This window comes from Mirounga leonina, unplaced genomic scaffold (genome assembly GCF_011800145.1).
Source record: "Mirounga leonina isolate KUSES-001 unplaced genomic scaffold, KU_Mleo_1.0 Mir_104, whole genome shotgun sequence".
Classification (NCBI taxonomy): Eukaryota; Metazoa; Chordata; class Mammalia; order Carnivora; family Phocidae; genus Mirounga; species Mirounga leonina.
Genome location: NW_023270231.1, coordinates 20,863,336 through 20,890,211, shown reverse-complemented (window position 1 = coordinate 20,890,211; position 26,876 = coordinate 20,863,336). Strand labels below are relative to the sequence as shown.

At 47.1% G+C, this 26,876-nt stretch overlaps 1 protein-coding gene across 2 annotated transcripts in view; it reads right to left on the bottom strand.

Moving 5' to 3' along the window:
* MCC (MCC regulator of WNT signaling pathway) overlaps nt 1-26,876 on the bottom strand; it is a 396,253-nt gene that overhangs the window by 56,968 nt on the left and 312,409 nt on the right. For both annotated transcript variants that reach the window (XM_035015375.1, XM_035015386.1), the window contains 2 exons: nt 11,342-11,505; nt 9,085-9,291 (listed from right to left, as the gene is read on the bottom strand). In XM_035015375.1, coding sequence (XP_034871266.1) covers nt 9,085-9,291; nt 11,342-11,505 — 371 coding nt within the window. The remainder of the gene's footprint in view (nt 1-9,084; nt 9,292-11,341; nt 11,506-26,876) is intronic.

Below are 26,876 nucleotides of genomic sequence, written 5' to 3'. Positions count from 1 at the left end.
GGATGCTGGCTCTCATAAGCCGGCCACTCCACTGTGAGGAAGCCCGGGCCACCTGGAGAGGATGCTTGCAGGTGTATCTGACCAATAGTCCCTGCTATGGCCCCAGACGACAGCCTCGTCCCCATAGACCTACGAGTAAGGACGCCTTCAAGAGGACTCTGGCGCGGGCCACCATCTGACTGTAACCACATCTGAACCTAAGCGAGAACAGCCAATGCATGGTTCTGGGGAACCAAGGGGTTCCAGATAGGAATAAATCATTGTTTAAGGTCTTTAAGTTGGGGGTGGTTTGTTATGCCACTAGTGCTACATGGAAAATGAGGATGCAAACATAATTGCATACGTAGCAACACTGTAAGGCAAACGTAGGGGGAAAAAGGAACAAAGAGATCATCTTAAAATTGGTGGCAGGCAGTGGAAAGTCTTGTCGTCGGGCACGGTCCGTGCGGCGGGGGACCCTACAGACTACGAGGTGGCCACGAGCGCATCAGACCCGATGGGGTACACAGCAATCCGGACAGATCCAGAGTGCTGAGTGGGAGAAAGGAGTCTACAGCGCAAAAACATTTATGTAAATTAAAAACAAGACACAAAACACGGTGTATAAAGACATATGCAAGACGGGGAAAGGGAATGGGATATAAAAGGAGTAAATAAGTTAAGCGAGGGACCTTTCACAGATCAGTGAGTGTGCTTTTAACAGAGGAATGTCATTAGCTTATCTCTCTGCCCTTGCAGGCCAAATAAAAGCCAACAAATGAAAGAAAGTAAATACAAAGATGAGAGATCAGGAGCCTACGAGATTATGGCAGCCAGACAGCGAGATGCTGGTGACAAAGAATCTGGAAATGGAGCTGCCAAAGACAAACATCCGGAGGGGCGGGCACAGGGTTTCCCAAGTGGGAGGAAGTCCACCGAAAAAAGGGAGGCTAGGACAAGTGTAAGACGGGTCAGCTGATGGACACTTCCATCTCCCAGGACAGCTCAGGGACGCAGACAAGACGACTGCGCAGTTGATGAAGTCATCTGTGAATGTGGTTCACAGACGGGTGACACGCAGGAATGAAAGGTGGCCCGGGAGTCCTGAGCAGGATTAGAAATACGGTCACCAGCCAGAGAAGGAGTCTGCTCGGCTTACGATGTGCAGCACTGTTCACTGGGCGGCTGTCATTTCAGGCAGTTAGGTGGTGATTCACAATTTCACTGTGTAATGGAGCTGGCTGAGGTGAGGGGGTTTCAGCCCTGCAAACAGGCAGAACTGCTGGGCTGCAAAAGCTCTCCTCAACGAGCTTTGGGCAGTTGGGCCCTTCTGCTTCTCGGAGAGCAGCCTCCTCCAAGTCCAGAGTTTGCTAAGAACCGCTCTCTTATTGGAGATTTCATAAGACTTTTCTTGGAACCCTCAGACAAATGAGGAATCAGAATTTATTTACAGAAAAGATACATTTGTTCCTATGAATCTCATTTATGCCGTGTTCCAGGAAAGTCGTATTTTTATTGGTCAGGGCAATTTCATGTAGGCTGAAATGGAAGAGGAAGGGGATTACAAAACAGAAGAGAAACAAACCCAACAGCATTTCCATTCTCTGAAGATCTGCTAGGTGCATTGTTTTCTCTTTTGTTCCACAGACCACTGAAGAACCTGGACCGAATTATCAAAATGGCCACATCAGGGAAGAGGTCAGAGTTTTGGCTGCCTTCCTGATTTCTTACCAGCTTTCCAACAAAGGGAGTCAGCTACTTTCTTGATGGCCATGAGTCTGCCTTTAAGCAGCCTGACCTGGAATTTCGAAGCAGGGTTGGAGAAGAGAGGCCAGGGATGGAGAAGCAAACACCAGTGCCCACAACTGAAAAAGTTACCTCACAATTTCCATGGCACAAATGTGCAGAAAGCCCTTTTAGAGTCCCTGGAACAGTTTCCAAAGAGGACATGAAAAGAATCCTAGTTCTGCGGGTTCTCTGCCTTGGATCCCACACATCACCCCTCCTCAAACCACAGAGAGGAAGGGCGATAGGTTTTACCAGTGATGCTCTGTTGGGCTCAAATCAAGAGAAATACACATACAGGTCACTTGTTCTCTATGAAAAAACTCATTTTGCCCTCACTTAGTGTTGTCTTACCATGCTAGCAAGACTGGTCTATAGAAGCCCAAGGAAATCTGGTGCCCATGTTACTGTAACTGAGGATGGTTTACTAACTTCTAGTCTGTGTGCAAGCAGGTGACAGAATGAGGAAAAGGGAGAAGAGGACCCAGGAAAAGCATCTGGACAACAGGACAATGAAAACTGCATCCCGTAGTAAGGTTACCAGGGCCCAAGTTTTGGCCCCATTGTGGACTAGGACAAGATTATCAAACTTCTGTGGGTCTCCGTTTTCTCATCTCCAAGAAGGGTTTAATACTGGGCGCCTGGGTGGCTCAGTCGGTTAAGCGACTGCCTTCGGCTCAGGTCATGATCCTGGAGTCCCTGGATCGAGTCCCGCATCGGGCTTCCTGCTCGGCAGGGAGTCTGCTTCTCCCTCTGACCCTCCCCTCTCTCATGTGCTCTCTCTCATTCTGTCTCAAATAAATAAATAAAATCTTAAAAAAAAAAAAAAATGAAAACAGATTTTTAAAAATAAGCTGAAGATGCCTGGAGAGGCTCTTGGCCCACATCCAGTGGGTGACTGAAGGACACTTCCTTCCCTTTCCTGTCCCCGAGAACTTACTGGGATCAAGATGAGCAAAAGTTTGCCAGGGTCCTGCACCCCAACCATTGATTCAGTGGCTCATGGAAGGGCCAGGGCACATATCCTCCAAAAGACTTTCCAATGATTCTGACACACACACTGAGAGCCACAGCAAGATGGAGGGGCAGACAGCCTGTTTCCCTGGCACTCTGATTCACGACCAAGTCTATCTGGTGTAATGCTCAAACAAACCAGCTGAGTTAGGAACATTTTCTGCTCAACGAATCTCCATGTGCTCCTTCACGTTTCTCAGTGCCTCTGTGGTTAAGGAGGGGGCGTCTGTCCAGTTCTGGCCAACCGACAGTGAGCGGGGTGGGTCCCTTCAAGGGCTGTTTTAGGTGATGGGTGCCATCAGCCTGGCCCCCTGAGTGACCAGAGCTCTGTGCTCTGCTTTGTGCTCATATCCCCACATCTCTGCTGGACATGCAATGCAAGCAAGAAATAAGCTCTTCTGGTGTGTCATGCCACGGAAATTTGGGGAGTTAATTTGTAATGGCTGTATAACCTATCCTTATCCTGACTAACAGATCAGCCACACAAAAGAAGAGCCACCTGAGACCCCCCCCCCCCCAAAATAGCAGTTGGAAGGAGAGCCCTGGAGCCAGACCCCACTCCTCTCAGCTCCCTCCTTCGTGGCCAGGTTAGGGATGGGAGTGTTAAAACAGGTGGTCTTTCTCTTTTTCTTTCCCTCTCTCTCCAAACCTTTTACAAATTTAAACTTAGCTAATACCAGCCATATCTTTTTCATACAAAGAAACTCCTAAGAAGAAATGCAACATGTAAGATATGACCAAAATTCCATCAAGGACAAAAGAGAAGACTGTGTATGACTACCAAGTTGTTAAAGCTGGGAGATGGGGATCACTGACCATAATCCACTTTTTGTTTAATTTGAAAATTAAGGAAAAGTATAAAGAAGAAACATATGCTTAACATTTCACAGCCTGGATTTAGCCTCTGTTAATATCTTGGCTTATTAGCTTTCTTTCTATGTCTATGTCTATGTCTATGTATTTCTACCTGTTAAAAGTTATACAAAATAATACATTCATTTAAAAAATAAAATTAGGGGGCGCCTGGGTGGCTTAGTCAGTTAAGCATCTGCCTTCAGCTCAGTTCAGTTCTCTGCTTGGTGGGAAGTCTGCTTCTCCCTCTCCTCCTCTGTGCTCTCTCTTTCTCTCTCAAATAAATAAAATCTTAAAAAAAAAAAAATTAGAACACTGTGGAAAAGTTTGAGTACCCTTTGACCTACACTTCCAGGTACTTGCTTCCCCTCCTCACCATAACTATTATGAGATTGGTTTATACTGTTCTGGTCTATTTTAAATACATGCACACATAGCCAATGTAAATTTATACACATACAAATTCATAGTAAATATAAAGCACCATTTTGCAGCCCTGCATTTTCCATATCCAGACACTGTGGTCAAGAAAAGCATCATGGAGGGGGAGGCAGAGCGGAAAGAGCTCAGATGGGACTCAAAGCCAAGGAAGGCAAATCGGAGATGAATCTTTATTTAACCTACATAAGGTCACAACGATTTCACTTCCAGAAATATCTCCACTATTACTGTTTTTTAGTTAAAAATATCAAAGAGCTACTGACTTAGCATATAACAGGAGACAATCAGACCAAGTAAATGGCTGCTTCAGAGACAGACCGTGCTCTGGAGGCAATAGTGTGACACTAGAAATCTCATTTCCCGGTAGAGGTGGGCAGCCTACTAGTAAATAGGTATTATGAACAAATGAATGACTGGAAGAAAGTACACAATAAAACACACAGTCAACTTAAAGGTGATTACTCTTCTAATAGGCCCTTTGGCTTACTTTGGATTCTTCTTTCCAACTCCTTTAAACATGACCCCCGATGAGACAAGCACCCTTGGACGTAATAGCAGGTGAATATGGATACTGAAGGTGGAGCTGGTGTGTAGAACCAGTGGAATTTAGAACTAATGGCTCTAGGGGAGGACCTTGAGGTCATAGAAGAGGATGCTCTCTAAATGGCCCTGGTTGGTGAGTTGGTGGGACGCGTGCTTGACCTGCGTGTCACACACCTGGCTGAGCAGCACAGCCCTGGAACCTTCCATCCTCCTGGATCTCTAGGAGAAGGACAGTGGCAGACACAGTGCAGCTCCAGCCCACCTGTCATGGCACAAACTTACAAGGAGCCTCCAGGATCTCAGCCTTATCTCCCTGAAGGAGAAGGGGCTGGAAATGGAGTTCAGCCACACGGCCAATAATGTAATAAATCATGCCGACATCGAGAAACCCCAATAAAAACTTATACTGAAGTTCGGGGGAGCTTCCCTCGTTGGTGATGCTCTGAGTATTGCCCGCAAAGGCGGTAACACCAGCCAGGGTTTTACCTGGAGAAGACATCAGGAACGTCTGCTTTTGGAGCCCTTCCAGACCTGTGCCTCCTTATTTTGGCTGCTTCTGATTTTTTGCGATAATAGAACTATAATCATAAGTTAAAAAAAAAAAAAAAGTGGCCTAAAGGAATATATGACAGGATTGTTACTTTGAAAAGCCTCAGAGTTAATGGTCCTCAGAGAGCACAATGCGTGAAGGAAATTTCTCTCTTTTTACCTGTAATCCTCCTTTCACAGCTTCCGCTCCCTTCCTCCCCAAAGGCTACATTACCAGGAATTTGGGCTTACTTCCTGCTTAGTAGGACAAGGTGAGGGGGGAGGAAATGGGCACTGCAGCATTCTAGAAATTTACTCGTCCTTTTTCCTGGCCAAGGAGCCACATGGCAGCCATTTAAAAATCTGGAGCTGAGTCCTCATTTATATTTTAAAAGACTTTAGCTGAACTGGGGGATTCCATTTGAATTACATGGGTCCTATGAACACAGAACAATGAAATCCCTTCATAAATGTAACACCACATTTAGGAATCAAGAGTAATTGGTTTGGAAAAGACAGACACTTGTGTCTTCTTACCACTACTGGAAATACTGCCCCCTTCCCCTGCCCCAGCCAAGTCAATTAACTAACACTAAGGGTTTTTAAGACATTTGGAGGGAAAGCAGAAGAAGTAGAGAGGGAGAAATTTGACATTAAGGTGACTTTTATTTAGTTCAAGACAGTATATCTTCTAGTGTCTTGAATTTACTGTGGTGATGACCAGAGACTCAAAGCAGAAGTCAGATCCCAAGGATGAAGGAAGTCCAGGAGAGGTTGATGAAATTCATTTCCCGATATGATGAAAATACCCAGGTGGGACGTATGGTACACAGAACAAACTCCTACCACCACCTTAGGCCATGAATTTGCAGAACTTTCTGAAGAATTTGTACAAAATCTCAGAAGGAACTCGTGTGGCCTAATTTTGATTCAAGTCTATGACTCAATGGGACACAGATTCATGAGCTTGTGGTCATAGTTTTACCAAAAACTTTACCAGACTATGCTTTACCAAACTATCTGAGGAAAGCACTGATCATTTTTGCTACACGGCAGTTGACCTAAACGACTAGGTAAAAGATGAAAGTAGTGTGGAGAAGCTGGACCTACCATCCAAAGTCCCTCCTGTGGACTGCCCGGGCGCCCTCTGTGCTCTATCCTCCCTACAACATTGTAACAACCTATTGACCGGCCTGTCTCCCCAACATCCTCCCAGCCAAGGACAGTGTCCTGTTTATCACGGCAACCTCTCTGCCCAGCACAGAGAAGATGGCCAGTCATGTTCATGAAATGAATAAATGAATGAAGAGCCGAGTGCTTCCTTTCTAGGGTAATTAATCCCACCTTGCCTAAATTAAGCCCAATTCTTTAAGTGTGAGGAAATGAGTGGTTATATTACAAAGCATGAAGAAATAAATGATTATCTCATTTAATAACGAGCTGGGACCAATAATAAAAATTGTCTGCCTGTTGTTCCTTAGTTACTGCTCTGCCAAGTAGCCCAATCTGTTAACTGACATTAAAGATCTAACTTAATTAAATCTTGAGCAAGGCTTAGAAAACCTACTGAGAGCACTTTGTTTAATTACAGGCAGGGGGCAAGCACCAATCCTATTGATCTGGTCAGTTCAAATTCTATACAGTGAATGTGGGCAATGAAAAAAAAAGTGGCCCCAGTTGCTTTTCAGGCAACTCGGACGAACTGTGAATTCAGGCCTGCGCTAAAGACAGCAAAGGCAAACAAGCCATGTATCATGTGGTATCACAGAGATGGAAATGAAACTACCTTAGTCATTCCACAGAGCTATACACATCATGAAGAACAGAAGAAAATGAACCACAGAAGACAGATTCCTCAGGGAAATGAAATGTATTGGGTGGTGGTGGGTGGAAGTGACCCAACATTGAAAGTCTAGTAAACTGGCATTCAAAGGCAGCTAGCAAATTCTATGAGACCCACAATTAGTTTTGAAATACAGAGAAATAAATCATGGGTAGGTATGCACATTCCTGAGGACATTTCCAGTTGAGGAAGAGACACAAGTTCCTCAACATTTCATGATTTGGATGTAATGGAAATACAGATTATATAAAACCATATTAACTACAAAACTTAAAAGGTAATAAGAATAAAGGTTTTCTAAGTGCTTTATGAGTATGAACTGATTTTCCTGCCTTGGATACTATTCTTATTCCTACTCATGGCAGAGCCAAGTGAGGCACAGAGAGGTCAGTAACTTGCTCAAGGTTCACGGTGACTTGGTAGGTCAGGCTGTGACCCCAGGTACATCATAACAGTACCACCACATTATGCTGTTCTTATAACCTCCAGAGTTGGAGAACATACTTGCACAGAAGGGGGACTGGCTTTTCATCCTCTGCTTGTCACAATCCAGGGCTGCCTTGTACATTAGTAACTCAAGTTGAGAGGAGGAAATTTATTCTAAACCACAATATGCAATTACACCTAAGACCAACATTTCCTTCACAAAACATGCACCATCCGAATGTGCACGCTAAGAGCAAGCATGCCTAATTAGGGCATTAGTCATAACAACCAGGGAGTGTAACCCAGGAAATTCCAGGTGGTGTGGGCCTCAGCACTAAGTGCATTTCATCAGCTTGCCCAGATAAAGTCTTTGCTGACTGGGATGATTTACACCTGCTGATGCCAGAGTGCAGAAAGGCATCCCGTCCAGCTGGGGACCGAAAATAAGCTTAGGCATGTGAGTTCAGACAAAATCATGCTCAGATAGAACAGGTAGGAATGCTGGCCTTTTAATTATGACATTAGCCATAAATGAGGACAAGAGTTGGTAATATTCAAAAACAGCCATTTCTTCCATATCCGTGCATAATGGCAACCAAGGAAACCTGTGTGTGTTTAGAACAGACTGGTGTACACGTGCTGACCTTACAGAAGACAAGTTATTTCCAAGGTATTCTTTAAATGTAAGGGAGCGAGAGCAGTGGTGAAGGATGAGGGATCTACTAGACGTACTTTGCCCCTCTAAGCCGGCTTTATCTGCGTGCAGAATTGCCAGTCAGCGCAGCTAGAAAGCAAGCTGCTAATATTGCCAAGATTGAGAAAGAGAGTAAAGCCGGTGTAGTAATTCAAAGTGAAGTTCAGAGGGTATGTTTCTGATTGAAGAATTCATTGCTCTGCTCCAGACTAATCACAGATCAAATTCACAGCCAGACAAAGAAGTACTTGTGGGTTCCGGAGGAAAAAAAAAAAAAACTTTGTCTTTAGAAAACTGAGTGCTTTAACAATTCTGCCAAACATGACTCTGCTGAAACATCAGCTCCTTCAGCAAAGGATGTATTTCCTAAGCAAGTTTTGGTGCTTTCTGCTCTGAAGGCTGCTGCAGGCCACAGAACCATTTGGTAAGTTGGGGTGAATGACAAGTGACACGCGTACGTACATAAACACACACATACACACACACGATTGTCATAACCTTAATAAATGCACTAGAGGAGGGGACGCTTCACATCAGAGTCCCCGCAGGTGAGAGCAGGTACTACAAATGTAAAGAAAATTTTATAGAAGAAACTGCAAAGGGGAAAATTCTATTTATTTCTGCAAATTATAAAATATTATTAGTCTATCTTAAAGGAAGAACATTTTAATTGAGTTTGGGGAAGACGTGCATACCCTGGAGAACGGTTTGAGAGTCACTGCACTGATAAAATTTTACCATCCACTTAGATTTGTGATTCCAGAGAAGAGTGTTTTTTAAAATCTTACCTGCATACCTCAGCGCTTTCAAACTACTCCCCTTTTGAGAATGACTTCCTGGTCAGAAAGGGATGGAGATTCCCAAGACTACGAATGCCACAAAATTCTTGGGGCTGCCCTTGGCTCTTACATGCTTGTTTGTCTTCCAGCCCCACAGCCCGGGGGGGAAGGCCTGGCCAGGCCGGACTGGGTGCGCTCACCCGCCTCCGGAGCCGGTCCCGCTCCTCCCGGATGGCGTTCATGGTGGCCTTGGTCCTGTTCAGCTCCTCCTCTTTGCTGCACAGCATGGCAGTCAGGCTCTCATTCTCTTCCCTCAGCCCAGCCAGCTCCTTCTCCCAACGAGACCGCTCTTCGGCCAGGTTGGGATACAGGTCCCGGCCAAGTACCCCTTCAATCTCCTCGACTGTCTGGAAAACACAAAGACAAGCCCAGTGGGTTCCCTGGGAGCGAGGAGAAGGGAAGACAATAGGCAGGATGGGCGCGAGTGTCGACAGGAGTGGGTTCTACGGTCCTTTCACTGCTAACACTAACCATGACCACCCCCAAATCACCCTCTCCCCATTTTCAGAGAAGGCTCTGTCACTCGCCTGGGTCACAGTCTGTGTCTCCCAACTGTCCCCAGAGTCAGAACAACACAGTCCCTTCATGGGATGTTCGTCTATCTGTGGTTCTAACGGCCACGTCCATACAAATGCTTCAGTCCTCCGTCCACGTTCCAGAGTTGGTAAATACATGTAACCAGACAGCAAGCCCATTAGCGGGCTTCACAGTGCAAGTGTGAAGTTGCAAACAGCATACAAAAGCTAACTTGAAGTTTCCCAAATCATAGGCCTCCCATGTTGCAAGTCTGGGATAGCAGAAGTCACATCACCATTTCCAGCTTTTGGTGTCACATCAGAATTCAGAGGGTGTGAATGAGGTTCAGTCCCAAGATGTGGAAGACAAAAATAAACCTCAGTGACACAGAAAAGACGAAGCTCATTGTGGATGTTTCTAAGACAGCAGGGATTTCATTAATTAATAAGACAGCTATGAGCGAAAAAGAATAGAATCTTAATAGTACTTGGAGACTTTTACAAATTCATTTAAGATGTAGTATTAATAGAGAAGAGACATGCATAAAATTAGGAAAAAAAAAAAAAGGAAGAAGTAATTCTGCTTTGCTTCAGAAACTATTCATTCCCATCACTGCCCTTTGTCATAGGAAGCATAAGCCAACAAACTGATATGGAAAAAAGAGGGAGGAGGACCATGTAGGGCAGAAGGCAGATGTGAGGAGATGTGAGGAGAAACAGGTGGTCTAAAAAATGCAAGAATGTGAGGGGACTACACCCTTGGATGCCCACATTGGTTCTGTGATGAAGAAGTTACACAAATCTTGCCGTCACTTTCCACATGTGGGGCTTCATCCTTCCCCTCAGATCTGAAGCTCTTCTCAGCCCTGCTCCAGGCCCACTCCGTCCGTCCCTTGCTGGTTGGCAGAAACCCTCGACCCCCTCCTGCCCTCGCAATGCTGAGGCCAGGACTAACACCCAAATTGACATTACAATCAAATACAGGGCCTCAGAGACTCCAACAAAAGAAACGACAGCGGTTGCCTCCCCAAACCACATCAACTATATGTTTATAATTGCGATGAATAAGATGGAAAACCAGCTGTGTTATAAATATGAACCATGGTTTACCGTGAGATGATACCACAGCGCTTTTGTGAAAGCCAGGATTCCTGTGGATAGAACCTTGGGCCTAGTGTCGAAGGGATTTTTCAATTAATGTGTCACATTTTCCCTTTACGTGGGCTCCTCCCAGACTTTTCAGTTTGAACTGCTATGCCTAGGTTACTAAGCTGTGGTGAAGTCATATACAGATACCAGAGGCCCAGTAGCAATAGGCCTTGGCGTTCCCATTGCTCTCATGAGGACTCTGTGCAGATGCAGCACATTCCTCATTCGAGCTCCCAAGGCACCAAGATGGAAGGCTGTGGAAGGTGTGGCTGAGGCCTCGTCCAGTGTGCTCAGGACAGATGACTCACTCAGGCCCTGAACTTCCCTCTTGTTAGCACCATGAATTGCTAACTTCTGAATTAATATATGAGAGGCCTTAAAGTTTAAATGAAACTTCCAAGTTAATCCTACAACTTGCGAGTGCTACATGATGGGCCACACTAAAATGATACGGTTCAATACTAGGAGTCTGAGTTTTCAAGGAAACCGTCACTTTTCCTGAAAAGCCAGTGATCTTGACTGCTGACATAATGACTTTTTTTTTTAAACATGATTCAGCCCAACAAAAATTTACAGGGCTCCTACCTCTCCCTGGCGGTCCGAAGTATAGTACGGTTTTCTTAGAAACACTCATTCCTAACAGGTATTTGAGAAAACCACACTTCAGAAGAAAGAGATCTGACCATTTCCCTCACATGCCCTCAAAGAGCCAGCCAGAATGGGGAGCGTATACCTTGATGGCCAAGTCACAGTGCTCACTGGCCGTGGTGAGCTGCTCGATGTGCCTGTCCACCTCGGCCACGGAGAGACTACAGCTGCTCTTCTTCCTGCAGCAGACGACATTCTCCAGCCCCGTCAGCACCCTCTGCAGCTCTGAGTTCAGGTCACTGCAATTATCTGTGAGTGAAGGTGGACACGATGAGTTAAGCAGGCAGGTGGGCAACGGATGCTCTCCATTTCACTCACCATGAGGAACCCAGTCGGGTAAAATGGAATGGCAATGGAGCCTGATATTCTAGACTTTAATGCTATGCGGCCTCATGTCAATAGGCTGCTGGTACGTACTGCCTCTGAGGCTTAGAGCAAAGGTAAAGCCTTTATTAAGGAGTTTCAGACCACGGTCATTTTCTAGACAGCCATACCACACTAAATGCTCTAGTCTTTCACTGGAAGGGAGCTACGTCTCAAGTTCTTTGGTAAGAACAAAGAAGGGTCCCAGAAGAGGCTGTTGGGACTTCAGAAGCCTTCTGGTCAACCTTCCTCCTTAGCTATTCAGACAAGTACGACTCCAGAAAGAGTTTCAGCAAAGATCTCAGAGCTTTACTCAACAAAACAAAAAGGCCCAGAATGAGCAGAGACACTAGGCATTAAAAAAAAAAATAAACTGTAAGAGACAGTCCTTGCCTTCAGTGAGCTTATAATCAGGACTTTTTTCTGATGTGACCAATCAATGTGCTCTACCATTGCAATTTAACCCACTTTTCCATCAGGGGAAAAGTAAACTCTTCTAATGAAGTTCATATTGTTCTCCATGTAAAGGACTTGTAAGTCATTCTAATAATTTGATCCTGACTTAAAAAATCTGGGTTACATTTTTTCCTTTTTTTAAAGAGAGAGAGAGAACGGGGGGGGGGCCGACAGAGGAAGAGAGAGAATCCTAAGCAGGCTCCATGACTTGGGGCTTGATCTCGCATCCCTGAGATCATGACCTGAGCCAAAATCAAGAGTTGGATGCTTAACTAACTGAGCCACCCAGGTGAAAACTCTGGGTTACTTTTAATTGCTGGACATCTAGGGCTTGGTCTGGGAAGTAAAATTAATTATAATCTTAGTATGAGCTACAAATATTTTAGAAGATAATTCTGCTGGGGGAAAAAATCCCCTTAAAGTCAAACACAAATAACCTGCTATTTTGGATTATAGCAAGACAGGTGTTAAGCGGCCTCTCAAAGGGCATTTCTCCCCTACATCCAGTCTGATTCCTACATGAAAGAAGCTCAACGGGTGCCTGGGTGGCTCAGATGGTTAAGCGTCTGCCTTCGGCTCAGGTCATGATCCCAGAGTCCTGGGATCGAGTCCCACATCGGGCTCCCCGCTCTGCGGGAAGTCTGCTTCTCCCTCTGCCTCTCTCTCTCTCTCATGAATAAATAAATAAAATCTTTAAAAAAAAAAAAAAAAAAGGAAAGAAGCTCAACGTCTTCAATTTCTCTTCTTTGTTCCTCCTCCCTTCTCATCACAGCTTCCATGCACTAAAACAGTCCATTGCTTTTGGGGCTTACCTTTAGAAGACATCAAGAAACTCAGTACTATAGTAACAGAATATATCAGAATCTTTTGGTCAACCTTATTTGACTGCCTGGATCTCCAAGTTACCTGAATCTAGAGAGAAGACAGCCTGAGGCTTGCACACCAACCAATGAACCCAATTATTCCCCTTCCTCTCACACCTATTCCTTCCCAGCTCTGTGAATGGCACCACCATCAGCTCAGTTATTCAGGTTACCTGTCAGGCAAGCTTCATTTCCTTTTGCCCCACATCCTAAACCCAATCCACCTTGTGAGTGCAACCTCCAAAACTTATCCCCAAAGGGACCTCTTCTTACCATCTCCACCGATACTACCACAGTTCAGGCTACCATCATTTCTTCAGTGAACCCACCCGAACAACCTCCAACCTCCACTCCCCACACTGCAGCCAAAGTGAGCTTCTCAAGGACGTAAGTCAGATGTTACTCTCCTAGCCCAAACCACCTAATGGCTTCCCACCGTCATTCAGCTCAAGTCCAAACTCCTCACCACAGTTTGTAAGACTCTGCATGATCAAGACTGATGATGTTCTCAACACAGGTTGCACTGTGGAATTTTCTGGGGAGTTTTTATAAATTATCCCTGTGCAGGCCCCACTGCAGACCAATTAAATCACAGTCTCTGGCGGGTAGGGCTTGGGCACTGAGAAAATTTTTAAAGGTCTTCAGATCACTCTCACATGAGCCAGGGTGAGAACCACAGACCCTGTCCTTGCCTCATCTGCCTACCTCCCCCTCACTCACTCCGCTCTATTCACACTCCTGACCTTCTCTCCATCCCTGGAGCATGCCTCCTTTTCCTTTGCTGTTTCCTCTGCCAAGACTGAATTCCACCCAAGTCTCCACTTACTCAGGTCTCAGCTCAGATGCCACCTCTTCACCAAGCTCTTCCCTATCTAAAAAGCATGGGGTTCTGGCTCTTCTCCCTGCTCAGTCCCTACCCCATTATCCTATCTTCTTCATGGCAATTACCACTATCTGATCCGACTTATGTGTTTATTACCTCTTCTCTACTGAAATGTGAGCTCCATGAAGAAGAAACTTTGATGTTCCTCACCATTGTATCTCCAACACAGAAGAGTGTAGGTGATCAAGAATTATTTTTAAGTGGGCAAATATGAACCTCACATCATGTATTTAAGAGACAGACTGGAAACACAGACTGCCAGTAGCAGCCTGTTTTACATCAACCTTATGCTTTTCGTCCTCATCATAGACCATGCCCTGAGCTGCTAACAACTGGGGGACAGTCCTCACTGCAGAAGGTCCTCTGGAGAAGGGCACCACAGGTGCCCACCACCAACTCAAGCTAAGGAGGTGCAGAGCATGCCGCTGGAACTCTCTCTGAAGCACACTTAATTGTAAGTAATAATCAGAGAAATTTCTCCAAATGATCACTTACCTCGAGCTGCAGGGCTCTTGGTACACAGGGCTGGAGTTCACATAACTCCTGAATTATCTGCATTATTAAGTGCTTATGAGTGGGATGAGGAAGAAAGATGGTTCTATTCACACATTCCATCTGGATTTCCCCAGCACAGCTCCACCTGATACAGTGATCACACTGGACATGTCTGCTCTGGGATCCTCTGGCAGGACCTAGAGGTGGAACCAGGCTGCATGCCGATGATGTTGGGCTTTGGGGAACAGGGGGAGGGTGTATAAATCTGGCCGATACTTCTTTCTCATTGCTTAACCAAACAGTTGCTGAGCCCTGGCCTCAGGCTAGCAGCAGGGTACAAAAATAAGAGACTCTCCTCAACCCTAAGAGGCTCACAGGTGTACGAGGAAATGCCACAGTCCCTTCTCTCAGCTGTCCACTACCACCCTGGGGAAAGTGACCACAGAGAACATGGTGCTGGTACAGGATGGAGAATCAGGAGATGAGGAGGGTATGTAAATAAACATCCAGACTGAAAATAGCTGAGCTTCTTCCCTTTGAACCAAAGAGGGCCATTAATGCTTTCTGTGGTCTTAGGAAGCCAAATGTCTAAGGCACAGTTTGGATGATGAACCCCACACACTCCCGCCTGTTATCCACCGAGTTCTGCACAGTGGTTTGATCCAAGTCCCACTAGTGATCCAGTGACACGTGGCTGTCTTTTTGTCATTCTTCAGTTTAGGAGGACAAGGTGGCTAGGCTGGCCGGAGCAGCTATCCTGGGTCCCCTGAGTGCTGCCCCCCAGCACCAATCACTCACCACCATTCTCCCCGAGCATCAGTGCTGCTCCATACAGGGTGGAATTAGCTTTCAGAGTCTGTGCCATATTCCTCTAGACATTGAGTTGGAATAAATTCTCAGTCCCTTCTCCCGACCTACAATGTTCTGCATCATCTGGCCCCTGCCACAGACGAGAGCATCAACACCACAGGTTGAGGCACTGGGAGTCTCTACAAAATGCAAGAGAGATTAAGGGACCTCTTGTTAAGGGACCAGAGGAGCAGGATAAACTGAGACAGGGACCAAGTATTCCAGACTGTGCAAAAGGTGCCTCATTCACAAATCAAAACCACAATGAGGTATCACCTCACACCCATTAGGATGGCTACTGTTTACAACAACAACAACATAAAATAATGTGTTGGTAAGGATATGGAGAGAAAATTAGCATCCTTGTGCCCTACTGGTGGGAATGCAAAATGGTGCAATCTCCGTGAAAAACACTATAGCAGTTCCTCAAAAATTAAAAATAGAACTACCCTATCCTCCAGCAATCCCATTTCTCAATCCAATTTCAAAAGAGTCGTAAGTAGGGCTCAAATAGATACTTGTACACCCATGTTCCTAGCAACCTCATACCCAATAGTCAAAGGTGGAAGCAACCCAAGTGTCCATTGACCAATGAATGGAAAAACAAAATGTGGCTTATATACACAATGGAATGTTATTCAGCCTTCAAGAGGAAGGAAATTTGGATGCATGCTACAACACGGATGAACCTTGAGAAGATTACACCAGAAATAAGCCAGTTCCAAAAGGACAAATGTTACATGATTCCCCTGAGATGAGGGACGTAGAGTAGAGCTTACCAGGGGTGGGGTAAGGCTGCTTACAGACACACGGTTTCTGTTTGGGAGGATGAGAAAGTCCTGGAAACGAATGGTGGTGAGGGTGGCACAACTCTGAATGTACATCCTGCCACTGAGCTCCACACTTGTCATGAGGGTGACATGGAGGCTGACTCGCTACAGCACCTCAGGCTGTGCTGTGCTTTATTTAAGAAAGGTGATGGCTTGGCCCCGCGTGCCAAGGACAAAGAGGAGGCCCATCGTATAGGATACACATTCTTTTAAGGGAGGTTATTTTTCTCTTTCCAAAGAAGAATTTGAAGTGGCCTGTAGCAAACACCCACATGTAAGGGGGAAACAGAGTGACCGGACCCAGGGAAAGGACAAGGACGCTGATGGAGGTTCACACGGCTGCTGGGGCGGACTCTTCCACTTAGCCCTGAGCTTCCTGGCAGCCAGAGCGAAAATGAAACCTCTCCTGTCAGAAAGGAGGAAGCATTCCGGCTTCCCAAGAGAGACGCTGTGTTTTCAGCCACAGATGCTAAAAGAATTGAGGTATATGGGACTTCATGTGTGGTGTAAAGCAATGGGATTGCCAGGCTCCTCAGACCCAGTTTCAAAGAGACGCAGATTTCATATGGTTTCTTCTTATGCGAACCTTCAATTAAAATTAAGCCGTGGGCCATTCAAGTACAACATGAAGGGACTTCTGGGAAGGAGTAAGTTCGCACAATCTTGGCACTGTGCCTTCCATTGTCTAATTTGCTGTAAAGACGAGACAGAGGACACAGATGATTAAGTGGAACGAGCATCTCCCTTTGACCAGAGGATGCAGCCCAGCCACCTGCGGCCCAGGATGCGTGTTGTTTGGACGGCAGGAGTAGGTATTTGGCACGGCCTTTTTGGTTTTTGTTTTTTTAGAACAGTTTTGAATTAATTGTCAGCATTTGAAAGTCATTAGAATTTATGGCTCTTCTTGTCGAGTCAGGCCTGGCAATACGGGGCCCGGCTCCTCACTCCTCACATGACTGCCAGGTGTGCAGCAGCCGGCAGCCGGGCCCTTCGGACTCGGCATGGCCACGGTGCCCCTCTGCTTCCCTCACCGCCGCTCGCTGCCCCCCCGGGCCCCGTCTGTCTGCAGCCCCGCCTCGGCTGTCGGTTCTGAATAGGACTTTTCCCAGTTACATTTCTTTTTTTTTTTTTTTTTAAAGATTTTATTTATTTATTTGAGAGAGAGAGAATGAGAGACAGAGAGCATGAGAGGGAAGAGGGTCAGAGGGAGAAGCAGACCCCCCGCCGAGCAGGGAGCCCGATGCGGGACTCGATCCCGGGACTCCAGGATCATGACCTGAGCCGAAGGCAGTCGCTTAACCAACTGAGCCACCCAGGCGCCCCCCCCAGTTACATTTCTGAGAGGAGCTGAAGACACGACAGCTTAGGTTAACTTTTCTAATGAGACCCCAGAGGCTTAGGTTTTTACGTTGCTGTTTGAGGGAAGACCCGAGTACTAGGAGAGTCCGGAAAGAGGGTCAGAGGGCATTCACGGCTACGAAAATTAAGCCTAACCAGCGTTCTGGCTTGGTTAAACACACACACTGGTTTTCTTCTCTCTCCCTCAGGATCAGCTCAGCCTACCCGCCGAGTTCCATACAAGAAGCTATGCCAGAGTTGGCTCATTTCGAACCAGGTGTCAGAGGCTGCCTGTTCTTTTTTTTTTTTTGAACCCCCTGTAAAAGCCCTAACCCCAATAAAACATGAGACATTAGAAACACTCCCCTGGTCTCCCTGATTCTGAGCTGTGCACCTGTACAGAATGGATCTGCTCCAAAACACAGTCCCAGCCTCCAGAGTACACACTCCCGGGGCTTCCCGTCCAGAGTAAATGGCCATGTGTCTGCCTCGTCTGAAAGCCTCTCCTTCTCCTCTTCCGAAGGGCTCCTTTTCCAAGCTTTGCCTCGAAATACCCTTTTCTGGAAGCCTTCCCTGATCACCTACGGTCTTTAAAAAAATTTTTTTTCCTTAGAAATTTTTAAACTGTACTATCGTTGACATACAGTGTCATATTAGTTTCAGGTGTACAACACAGTGATTGGACAAGTCTATTCACTACACTATTCTCACAGGTGTCGCTGCTGTCATAGCCACACAGCGCTATTTTGACATCACTGACTATATTCCCTCTGCTGTGCCTTTCAGCCCTGTGACTCCCTCCTCCGGTAACCGGAAGCCTGTAGCTCCCTCTCCCCTTCACACATTTCGCCCATCCCCCACCCACCCATAGTCTTGCCTTTACTTCTTTCTTTGAGGCATCGCATTCCCTCTAATTATTTATTAACTGACATATCGACCCTACTAAGCCCAGCCCTGGGGACCAATGACTGTTTATTAGTCCTTGTGTTCCCAGATGCTCACAACAGTGGATCGTGCTCAGTAAAGACTACCTGAGTTGAACGTGTAAAAGAAAGACTTTTTGTAAATCAACTTTTTATAAGTATCCGGTTTTTGTTCGTCTGCTCACTGCTAAGGAATCATCAAATCTAAGACCTATCTTGGGGCAGAACACACCCTGCTAAAGGCAGAAAGCTTTCCGTTGGGTGGATCCCCAAGGTGGATGTGTCCACTCAAGCTAGAGCTGTTAGGCACAGGGAATCTGAGCCGGTCTGAGGAACAGAAGCAGCTGTAGGCTTGCTGCGCACAGTCCGAAGGCCTTCCCTGTGCAGTGCGGCAGCTCAGGGCATAACCGTAACCCCCACCAGCACATGTCCCCCCATCTCTGTTCCGATGGCCACCCATCGTGCGCCTTGTAAGGCAAGTCAAGTAGAGGAAAGAGCTACAGATTCTTTCAGCAGCAACTCAGATGTTCTGCTAAGAGGCCAGAGGTGATGTCCTTAGGGACCTAACAGTCCAGCCCCTGTTGTGGCTCCAGGGCTGAGACGAGGAGGGTTGTGGCTTTCCTGTGTAAGCAGTTCCCTCCTTGCATGCAGGGCGGAAGAAGCAAAACGAGAACAAAGCAACCCAACAAATGGAGAAATAGAAGGTGGAGATGGAAGGGCCTGTGAGAAAGGAGAAGGACAGTACCCAGGCAGTTGCACCCGGCATAATATGCACAGGGCCTGCATCTCCCGAAGGCAAGAGAATGCGGAGGAACCGTGTTGTTATAGCTCAAAAACACCTCAACGTCACCATTAACAGCACCACAGACAAACTGCTATCATGAACTTCCCGTGGCGACAGTCGTGAGGGCCCATCATTGCCCCTGTATATTCTTGCGAAAAATGCTAACCTCAAATCTAATACCAAGAAAACAATCAGACCATCCAGACTGAGGACCTTCTATGGCACTACAAACCCGGCCTCTTCAGAAATGTCAACGTCATGAAGGACAGGAAAGGTGGGGGAACCTGTTCTAGGTGAAAGGAACATAAAGAGACGTGGTAACTAAATATAATGTGTGAGCCTTGACTGGATCCTGGATTAAACAAAAGCAACAAAAGACATGAATGGTACATTTGGAGGAAATTGGAATATGGACTATATATAACGTTCCATCTGGGTTAAAATTCTCGGGTATGATAAAAGTGCTGTGGTTAAAAAAGAGACGTTCCCCGTTCTTAAGAGGTCTGTGCTGATATATTTAGGGTGAAGCATCATGAGGTCTGCAACTTATTTTCAAATAGCTCCGGAAAAATATTTCCGCGTGTGTGCAAAATCAAATGTGGCATAACGTTAATGACTAGTCAGTCTAGGCAAAGGGTTCACTGGGGTTCATTCTACCATTTATGTAAGTCTGAAGTTTTTCAAATAAAAAGTGGAGGGGAAAGAAATACCTTACCATTCAAGGCCAGGAGGCCTGACAGAGCGTGGGTACACTGAGGCAAGATGTGACGTGGGACCCCTATGATGATCCATTTCTCAGTGCAGCCACGGGAACCAAAATGCTCTCCTGAAAAAGTGTCATTGCCACACCCAAGTCCCCCCCAAGGCCACAGGCACGGATCAGGGGGGTAGCCACCAGCCACTACCCTGGCCGGGTCCTAACTTCGCCAGGAGTGATGGGTTTCTTTTCCCTGAAGAAAACAAAGCTGTATTTTCAGGACTTCCATTTCAGCCAAATCTTAGCAGCCTGAATTTGTTTTCGTTTTTGCTATTGTCAGTTTGCAGTTTTCGCGCAGTCTGTGTCTCTACAACATCACCTCTGACAGCTCTCCCCCAAGCTCACTAACCTCTGGTCCAAAGGGCCCTTCCTCCGTGCCTGGTCTCCCATCTCAGCTCAAGGGCCCTTTTCAGACCAGCCCTTGTCTTAAGCCCTCGAGAGCAAACAGTGACAAATGCAGGGTAGGCTGTAGGTACCTGTCCCAGACCCCGGGGCTCTCGCTGTGGCAGGGATGGGAGAACTTCCCGAAGAGGGGGGCAGATGTGCCCCTAACAGTCAAATGTGGTCGACACAATCCTGTCCCCCAGAACAATGGTTGGGGTGGTAGTAGCATTAGGGAGGTCCCATACTTCACTCCCATTACAGATGAAAACAGGCTTTCACGGGCTGGTCTTGGAAGCAACACTTCTTTATAATGTGGCTTTATGTCATGAGTTTCAAATCACCAAAAACCCCAATCTAACCTGAAGGGACATAGTCTGTTTAGAAAATCTAGACTACTTATATTATAAAAGGAGTTCCTGAATCCCCACATTGATGGGAACTCATTTTGAACAAATGTGGTGGGTCAAAGCCTTGCCATTTGCATCTTATACCCCAAGTGTCTTTGAGGGGCTGAAAAAAAATTATTGAGTACAATTTGAGGGAAATATTCCAAAGTAACACAAACTGAAGTGGGGCAGTGAGCTTTCCTGCCTTTAAGCTTGATTACTCTAAGGAAAGTTCCAGAATGATTTTAGATGGACTCCTCAGTCACTCTGCCTTGCTGACGTTCACAGACAGGTCTTGTTTGAGCAGGCTCAGATCCCAAGGAGAAAGCACACAGCCATCCCAAAGAGTCCTCCGGTGAGTCCATGTTCAAAACTTCAAAGTTCTCCTCTGGGCTTGGTTCTCAGGGATGCCCAACACTGTGAACCTCTTGGAAGAAATTAAGCTGCCCAATTAAAGTAAGGCGACGGGAAAAAAGGGCAACAAAGGGCTCAGCCTATTCCATCAACTACTCAAGGTGCTGTTTTCAGCCCCATCTAACCTTTCCAACCTATGGACTAGTTCCTCAAAGTTCCAGAATCAGGTTACAAATAACCTGATTGTCTTTGAAAAATTCTTTACTGGAGAATAACTGGCTATCTAGTCCCCTCACTCCTAACAAAATGCACATTTTCTCCAGACAGGCTCCTTTGCCTTTGTAACCACTTCTCTCCCAACCCTGCAGAAATCGTTTCTTGGAGGAGGCAGGGCTGCCTCTCCCTGCCCGACCCCCCTTCTCCTCACTGGGAGTGGCTGCCTGACACTTTGGAACATTTTTCCTGAAGCCATTAAGCCTCAGTGGCCATGGAGCCAGGAAAATCTGGCTTTAACGTTAAACATATTTCATAATCACAGCCGTGCCAAAGAGCCAGGTTTCATGTGTAAATTCCTCCTTGGTTGTCCTCCAAAAACTACTCATAAGGAGGAAATCTCTATCGAAATGATCCCACCAGCAAACAAGGTATCATATGCTTCCTTTCATCCCTAAGGAGATAATAGTTGAGCACTGCTAGATTCCAGAAAAATAAGAATTTCTCACCTAAAACCAGAAGAGAGCTCAGAGTAAGGAGTCGAACCCAACACAGGCTGTGCAAAGGTCCATCGGACCAAGGATTTTGCTCCAGGTGAGCTCTGCCATCCCACGAACAGAGCTGGGAAGCAGCCCCCCAGGGAGCACACTGCACACGCACTAACATGTGTGCTACAATGAGCCCATGCACACACATCTGTGTTTTGCTCTACAGCAACACCCAGAATCATTTGGCCTCAAAGTGTTGTTTTCTAAGATGGAGGTCTGCAAAATCTCGACTAACAACAACACTCTGCTATTAAGCCAGGTGCCGTGATGCCACAGCTGCTCCCTCAAGCCCCACCCGCACTAGAGACCTCAGAGGACTGCGGGCAGCGGGGCACGCTCACCGTGGGCACGTCGGAGGAAGGGTGAAGCCATCCACAGATACACGGGCACCAAGAGCAGCGAGAACCCATTAGCTGTGCGGCCTTGCACAAGTGCCCCACCCCCTCTGAACTCTGTTAGCCCAATTTTACAGATGAGTTTTACAGGGCCTCCTCTCAAGGCTGAGGATTACACATGAGGATGCATGTAAACGCTCAACACAAAGTACGTGAGCGAAACAGGTTATCTATTATAGCCAGCCTCTCTCAACTAGAGCTCTTTGCCAAACTGAGGGAATAGAAGTCCCAAGCTACGATTCCTGCCTTGTCTTTGTCTATTTAATTACCTTTATCTTCCAGACTGTGTGACCAGGTTTGAACAGAGCCAGAACAATTTCAGATGCAATGTGACACTGCCGGGACCTTCCTCCTTCCAGAGACTGGTCGGGTAAGTCAAAGCACTTTCTAAATTGTTGGTCTCCTCCTCCAGGGCCTGAGGACAGTGCCCAGGAGCCAGCTTACTGAAGGGGCAGGCTGGCTCTGATGGGTGGGGCTTGAAAACAAAAGCAGAGTGCTTTCTGAGGAAGGGAATAGATGGGACTAACTCCTGCTATCTAAAATGAAGATCAGCAAATATACCGCAGCAAACTCTGCATATAAAATCCAGCTCAAGAAAACCTTTGGGTTGCTAATGCAGGCTTGCAAATATAGCAACCATAATGAAATGGCCGCTTTTTAATGATTTCCTATAATGGTGTTTATATATGGAAGCTTTTTTCCCTATTGAAGCAGTTTAATTGGAAAATGGCAAAGGAGTAAGGAGAGGCAGACGTCCAGTCCCAGTGACCACACCCGGGGACTGTGCTCTGCCGCAGCCGTCACGCGCCCCTCCTCCTCCTCGCTGTCCCCGCGCCTGCATTCCCCAGAGAGCCGGCAGCTGCCGGCCTCCCGTGCTCTCCTCCTGCCCCTGCTCTTCACCTGCCTCACTCCCATCTGTTCCTCGGCTTTCTGCTAGATGCGACCTCAGGGAGGTCTTGGCCGAGGCTCCTGCCCCTGGGTGTGGCTAGGACCCACTGTCCACCTCCTGTCGTGGGCCTCATCTCACTGTGGGTCATTCCCCGTTGGCTTGTCTGCATCCTCCGGAGAAGTGTGCACTCCAAGATGGCATTCGCTGCTACTCGGTATTTGGGTGCCTCCTCTGTGTGGGCACTGTGACAAATGGCAGGCAAGAGGGCTGACACCCCTGCCCTCGTGGGGCCTGCATTCTAGATTCTCGCGTAAGATACTAGTACAACTAGTAATACACGATAAGAGAAAGGCACATACAGTGAACCACCAGGAAGAGCTAAGTGCTGTGAGGAGAAATGAAGCAGAAAGGGAGGAGAGTGCCTGGCCTCCCTGCCAGGAGCTCTGCCGGGTCTCCTCCCTGGCTGGTGGCCCCCAAGGCTTAGGCCCTGGTTCTCTGCACTCCTCGCTCTACCACAGCCTCCCACTGCTTTGGTAACTGCACATAACCCAGTGTCTCCTAACTGCTTTTCTCCAGCCTAGACCTCTCCTCTTTGCTTCTCATCTCAGGTTGAGGGTGAGGGAAGGCCAGAGTGCTCCATCCGGGCCCTGACAGGTGGAGGAAACCGAGGGTCGGCTCAGGGAAGGAGCACTCCAGGAAGAGGGAACAGAGAGGACAGACAAGCTGGTCAGGTATGAGGGGCAGCATGGAGGCCAGCATGGCCCAAGGTGGGGGACGTGCAGTTCTGTGGGGGCAGATAGTCCGTGGTCAGGAGACGGGACGTCACTCTCAGTGCGAGAGATGAGAGCATGCGAGGACAGCGATCTGAGGGCAGATCCTGTGTCTCACACCCCCAGTCCCTCGCCCAGCACCCAGTGAGTTGCTGAATAAGTGAATCGAGGCCGCCTCTGTGGGCAGAGAACACACACAGACATTGGGCAGATGGGGTCCCCTCCCTCCAGGAGCTTAGTCTTGTTGGCAGAAATACTATCACTGGCTATAATGAACATATATTTATAATGGGGAAGAGGAGAAAGAAAGGATTTGAGATTCATCATTTGGGAAAAGGAAGCCAGCTCACAGCACGGACAGGCAGACAGCCTGAGCTACTGAGCACTCTGTTAGGAGCGCTGAGAAGTCCCACAGCAAAGATGCCCAGCCCACTGAAGTAGGTTTATCCCTCTACTTCCCAACCTTACTTGACTAAGAAACTTTATTGGAGCATGGGGCACTTATTTCATAAAATACACATTCAGAGACATGAATGGAGGGATCAGCATAGGTGTATCTCTTTGCTTGAATGGGAACTTCTGGGCTGTCTGCACCTGTCCCACTCGCGAAGCTGGAGGGCAGAGTCCAGAAGCCTCGGGCCACTAGGGTTAGAGACTGCGGCGCTGGTATAGCAGCACATGGGACTTGGACCCACAGCTGGGATGGTCCCCGGAGGTTGCGTGTGTTTTAACTCAAGGCCCAGGGTAGGGGTCCAGGTGAATTTCAGAGAGGCAGTTTCAGCCTGAAGCCAAGAGCCTGAGGATCTAGGAGGTGCCTCTACTCCCCACTCCATTTCTGTTGGGATCACATCAGTATCAATATACAGCTCTCCATGACTTTGCTAGCCTCAGCACCCATCCATCCTACAGACCTCTTCCTTTTTAGAGCTTTCTCTGTCCCCACTGACTTCCCAGACATGGCTCTCCTCCTTTCCTCCTACAGCTTTGGCCGGCCGACTGCTTGATGGACTCGCTGACTGCTTCACATGTTCATCCCAGCAAACATCTCCAAACACACACTATGTGCCAGGCCCAGCGGTGGGCTCTGGAGATCTGCTAGTAGATAAACATGCCCAGTGGCATTTAGTGGGATGGTCAGTCAAGCAAAGAGCTAGAAATACATCATTTAAAATTTCAATTCAATAGAAGGAGACAAATGGGGCAGTGCCAGAGTCAACACAGGAAGCTGCAGGCTAGTGCCCATGAGATGCTTTCAAAGGAGGTGCATTTAAACCGAGACTAAAATGAGGAGGGACACATCCTTGCCAGGAGCTCTGCCAGGCCTCCTCCCTGGCTGGTGGCCCCCAAGGCTTAGGCCCTGGTTCTCTGCACTCCTCGCTCTACCACGGCCTCCCACTGCTTTGGTAACTGCACATAACTCAGTGTCTCCTAACTGCTTTTCTTCAGCCTAGACCTCTCCTCTTGGCTTCTCATCAATAGCTGCTGCCTTCGGAAGCATCTCCACCCAGACACCTCAAGACACCTCAAACTTACGCCCAAACAAAACACAGGCGCTCCACCCTGCACTCCCACTTCCTTCAAGTAAAACAAAACAAAACAAAACTCGACGCAAAACCACCTGGTCCTTTTTCCTGCGCTCCCAAGTTGGGACTCGGCAGTGCCGTCCACCCATCGTGCGATCCAGACACTTAGAGAACATCTCCGCATACATACTTCCTTTTCCCCTCCGTTTCTAATCCTTCAGCAGATCTTGCCAACATTAAATCTTTCTAGATCTTAACTACCACCACCCTCATCCTAGCAAGAATCATACCCACTGAGACTTTAGCAATGGTTTCCTAGCTGGCCTCCCCCATTCATTCCTTTTTTTTTTTTTTTTTTTTTAAAGATTTTATTTATTTATTTGACAGAGAGAGACACAGTGAGAGCAGGAACACAAGCAGGGGGAGTGGGAGAAGAAGCAGGCTTCCCGCGGAGCAGGGAGCCTGATGCGGTGCTCGATCCCAGGACCCTGGGATCATGACCTGAGCGGAAGGCAAATGCTTAACGCCTGAGCCACCCAGGCGCCCCTCCCCCATTCATTCTTTATCCACCGATTCTCTTTACTACAGAATGATTGATTCAAAATGCAAACCTGATCACTGCATCCCCTTCCCCTACTACTCACATCTTTCAGTGGTTTCTTGTGCATCTTTGATTCATGGTCAAACTCTCTAATACGGTCTACAAGATCCTGCATGCTATGGCTCCGGCCTACCTCTCCAGCCTCCATCTCACATCTCTGGGCCCTCCATGATCTCTTTTCATTTCCTTGAATGCATCCACTCCCCCACCCTCCCCTGAATGCATCTCCTCCTTTAACTGGTTAATTCCTACTTACTCTCCAGCTCTCTGCTCAAATGTCACTTCCTAGAAGAAGCTCTTCTAGAATCTTAAACTGAATCAAATTCCATGCACACTCTCTCTCTCTCTCTCTCTCTCTCTCTCGCTCTCAAATAAATAAAAATCTTTAAAAAAAAAAAAAGAGAGAAAGGAGGGGCGCCTGGGTGGCTCAGTCGTTAAGCGTCTGCCTTCAGCTCAGGTCATGATCCCAGAGTCCTGGGATCGAGCCTCGCGTCCGGCTCCCTCTCAGCAGGAAGCCTGCTTCTCCTTCTCCCACTCCCCCTGCTTGTGTACCCTCTCTCGCTGTGTCTCTCTCTGTCAAATAAATAATAAAATCTTTAAAAAAAAAAATTCCTTTGATAAACTCTCATGGTACTATGTTCCTTAATGTTACAGCACTTTCATAATTAATATAAATGTGTACTATATTCAAGACTCTCCCCCCAATAAAATTTTAGGTTCTAAGAAAGTTACACTATGTTTACGCCTCCTTCTCATAGTCCTTCTTCTATCTTCCCTACATGTGAACATTTCCTAAGATACAGTGCTCCTCCCTCTTCTGACTCCACACCCTTTTGACCACAGAGATCTCCTTACCTCATAACTTCAAAGCCTTTACCCTCAACCCTTATCTCTCCAAAGATCCAGTTAAGCATCTCCAAGTAGACCAGTGGTTTTGCAACATTTTGTGGGTTGACTGCAACCCGCAGCAGAAACATTTCATTCGGCAACTTATCACACACACACATACTCAACAA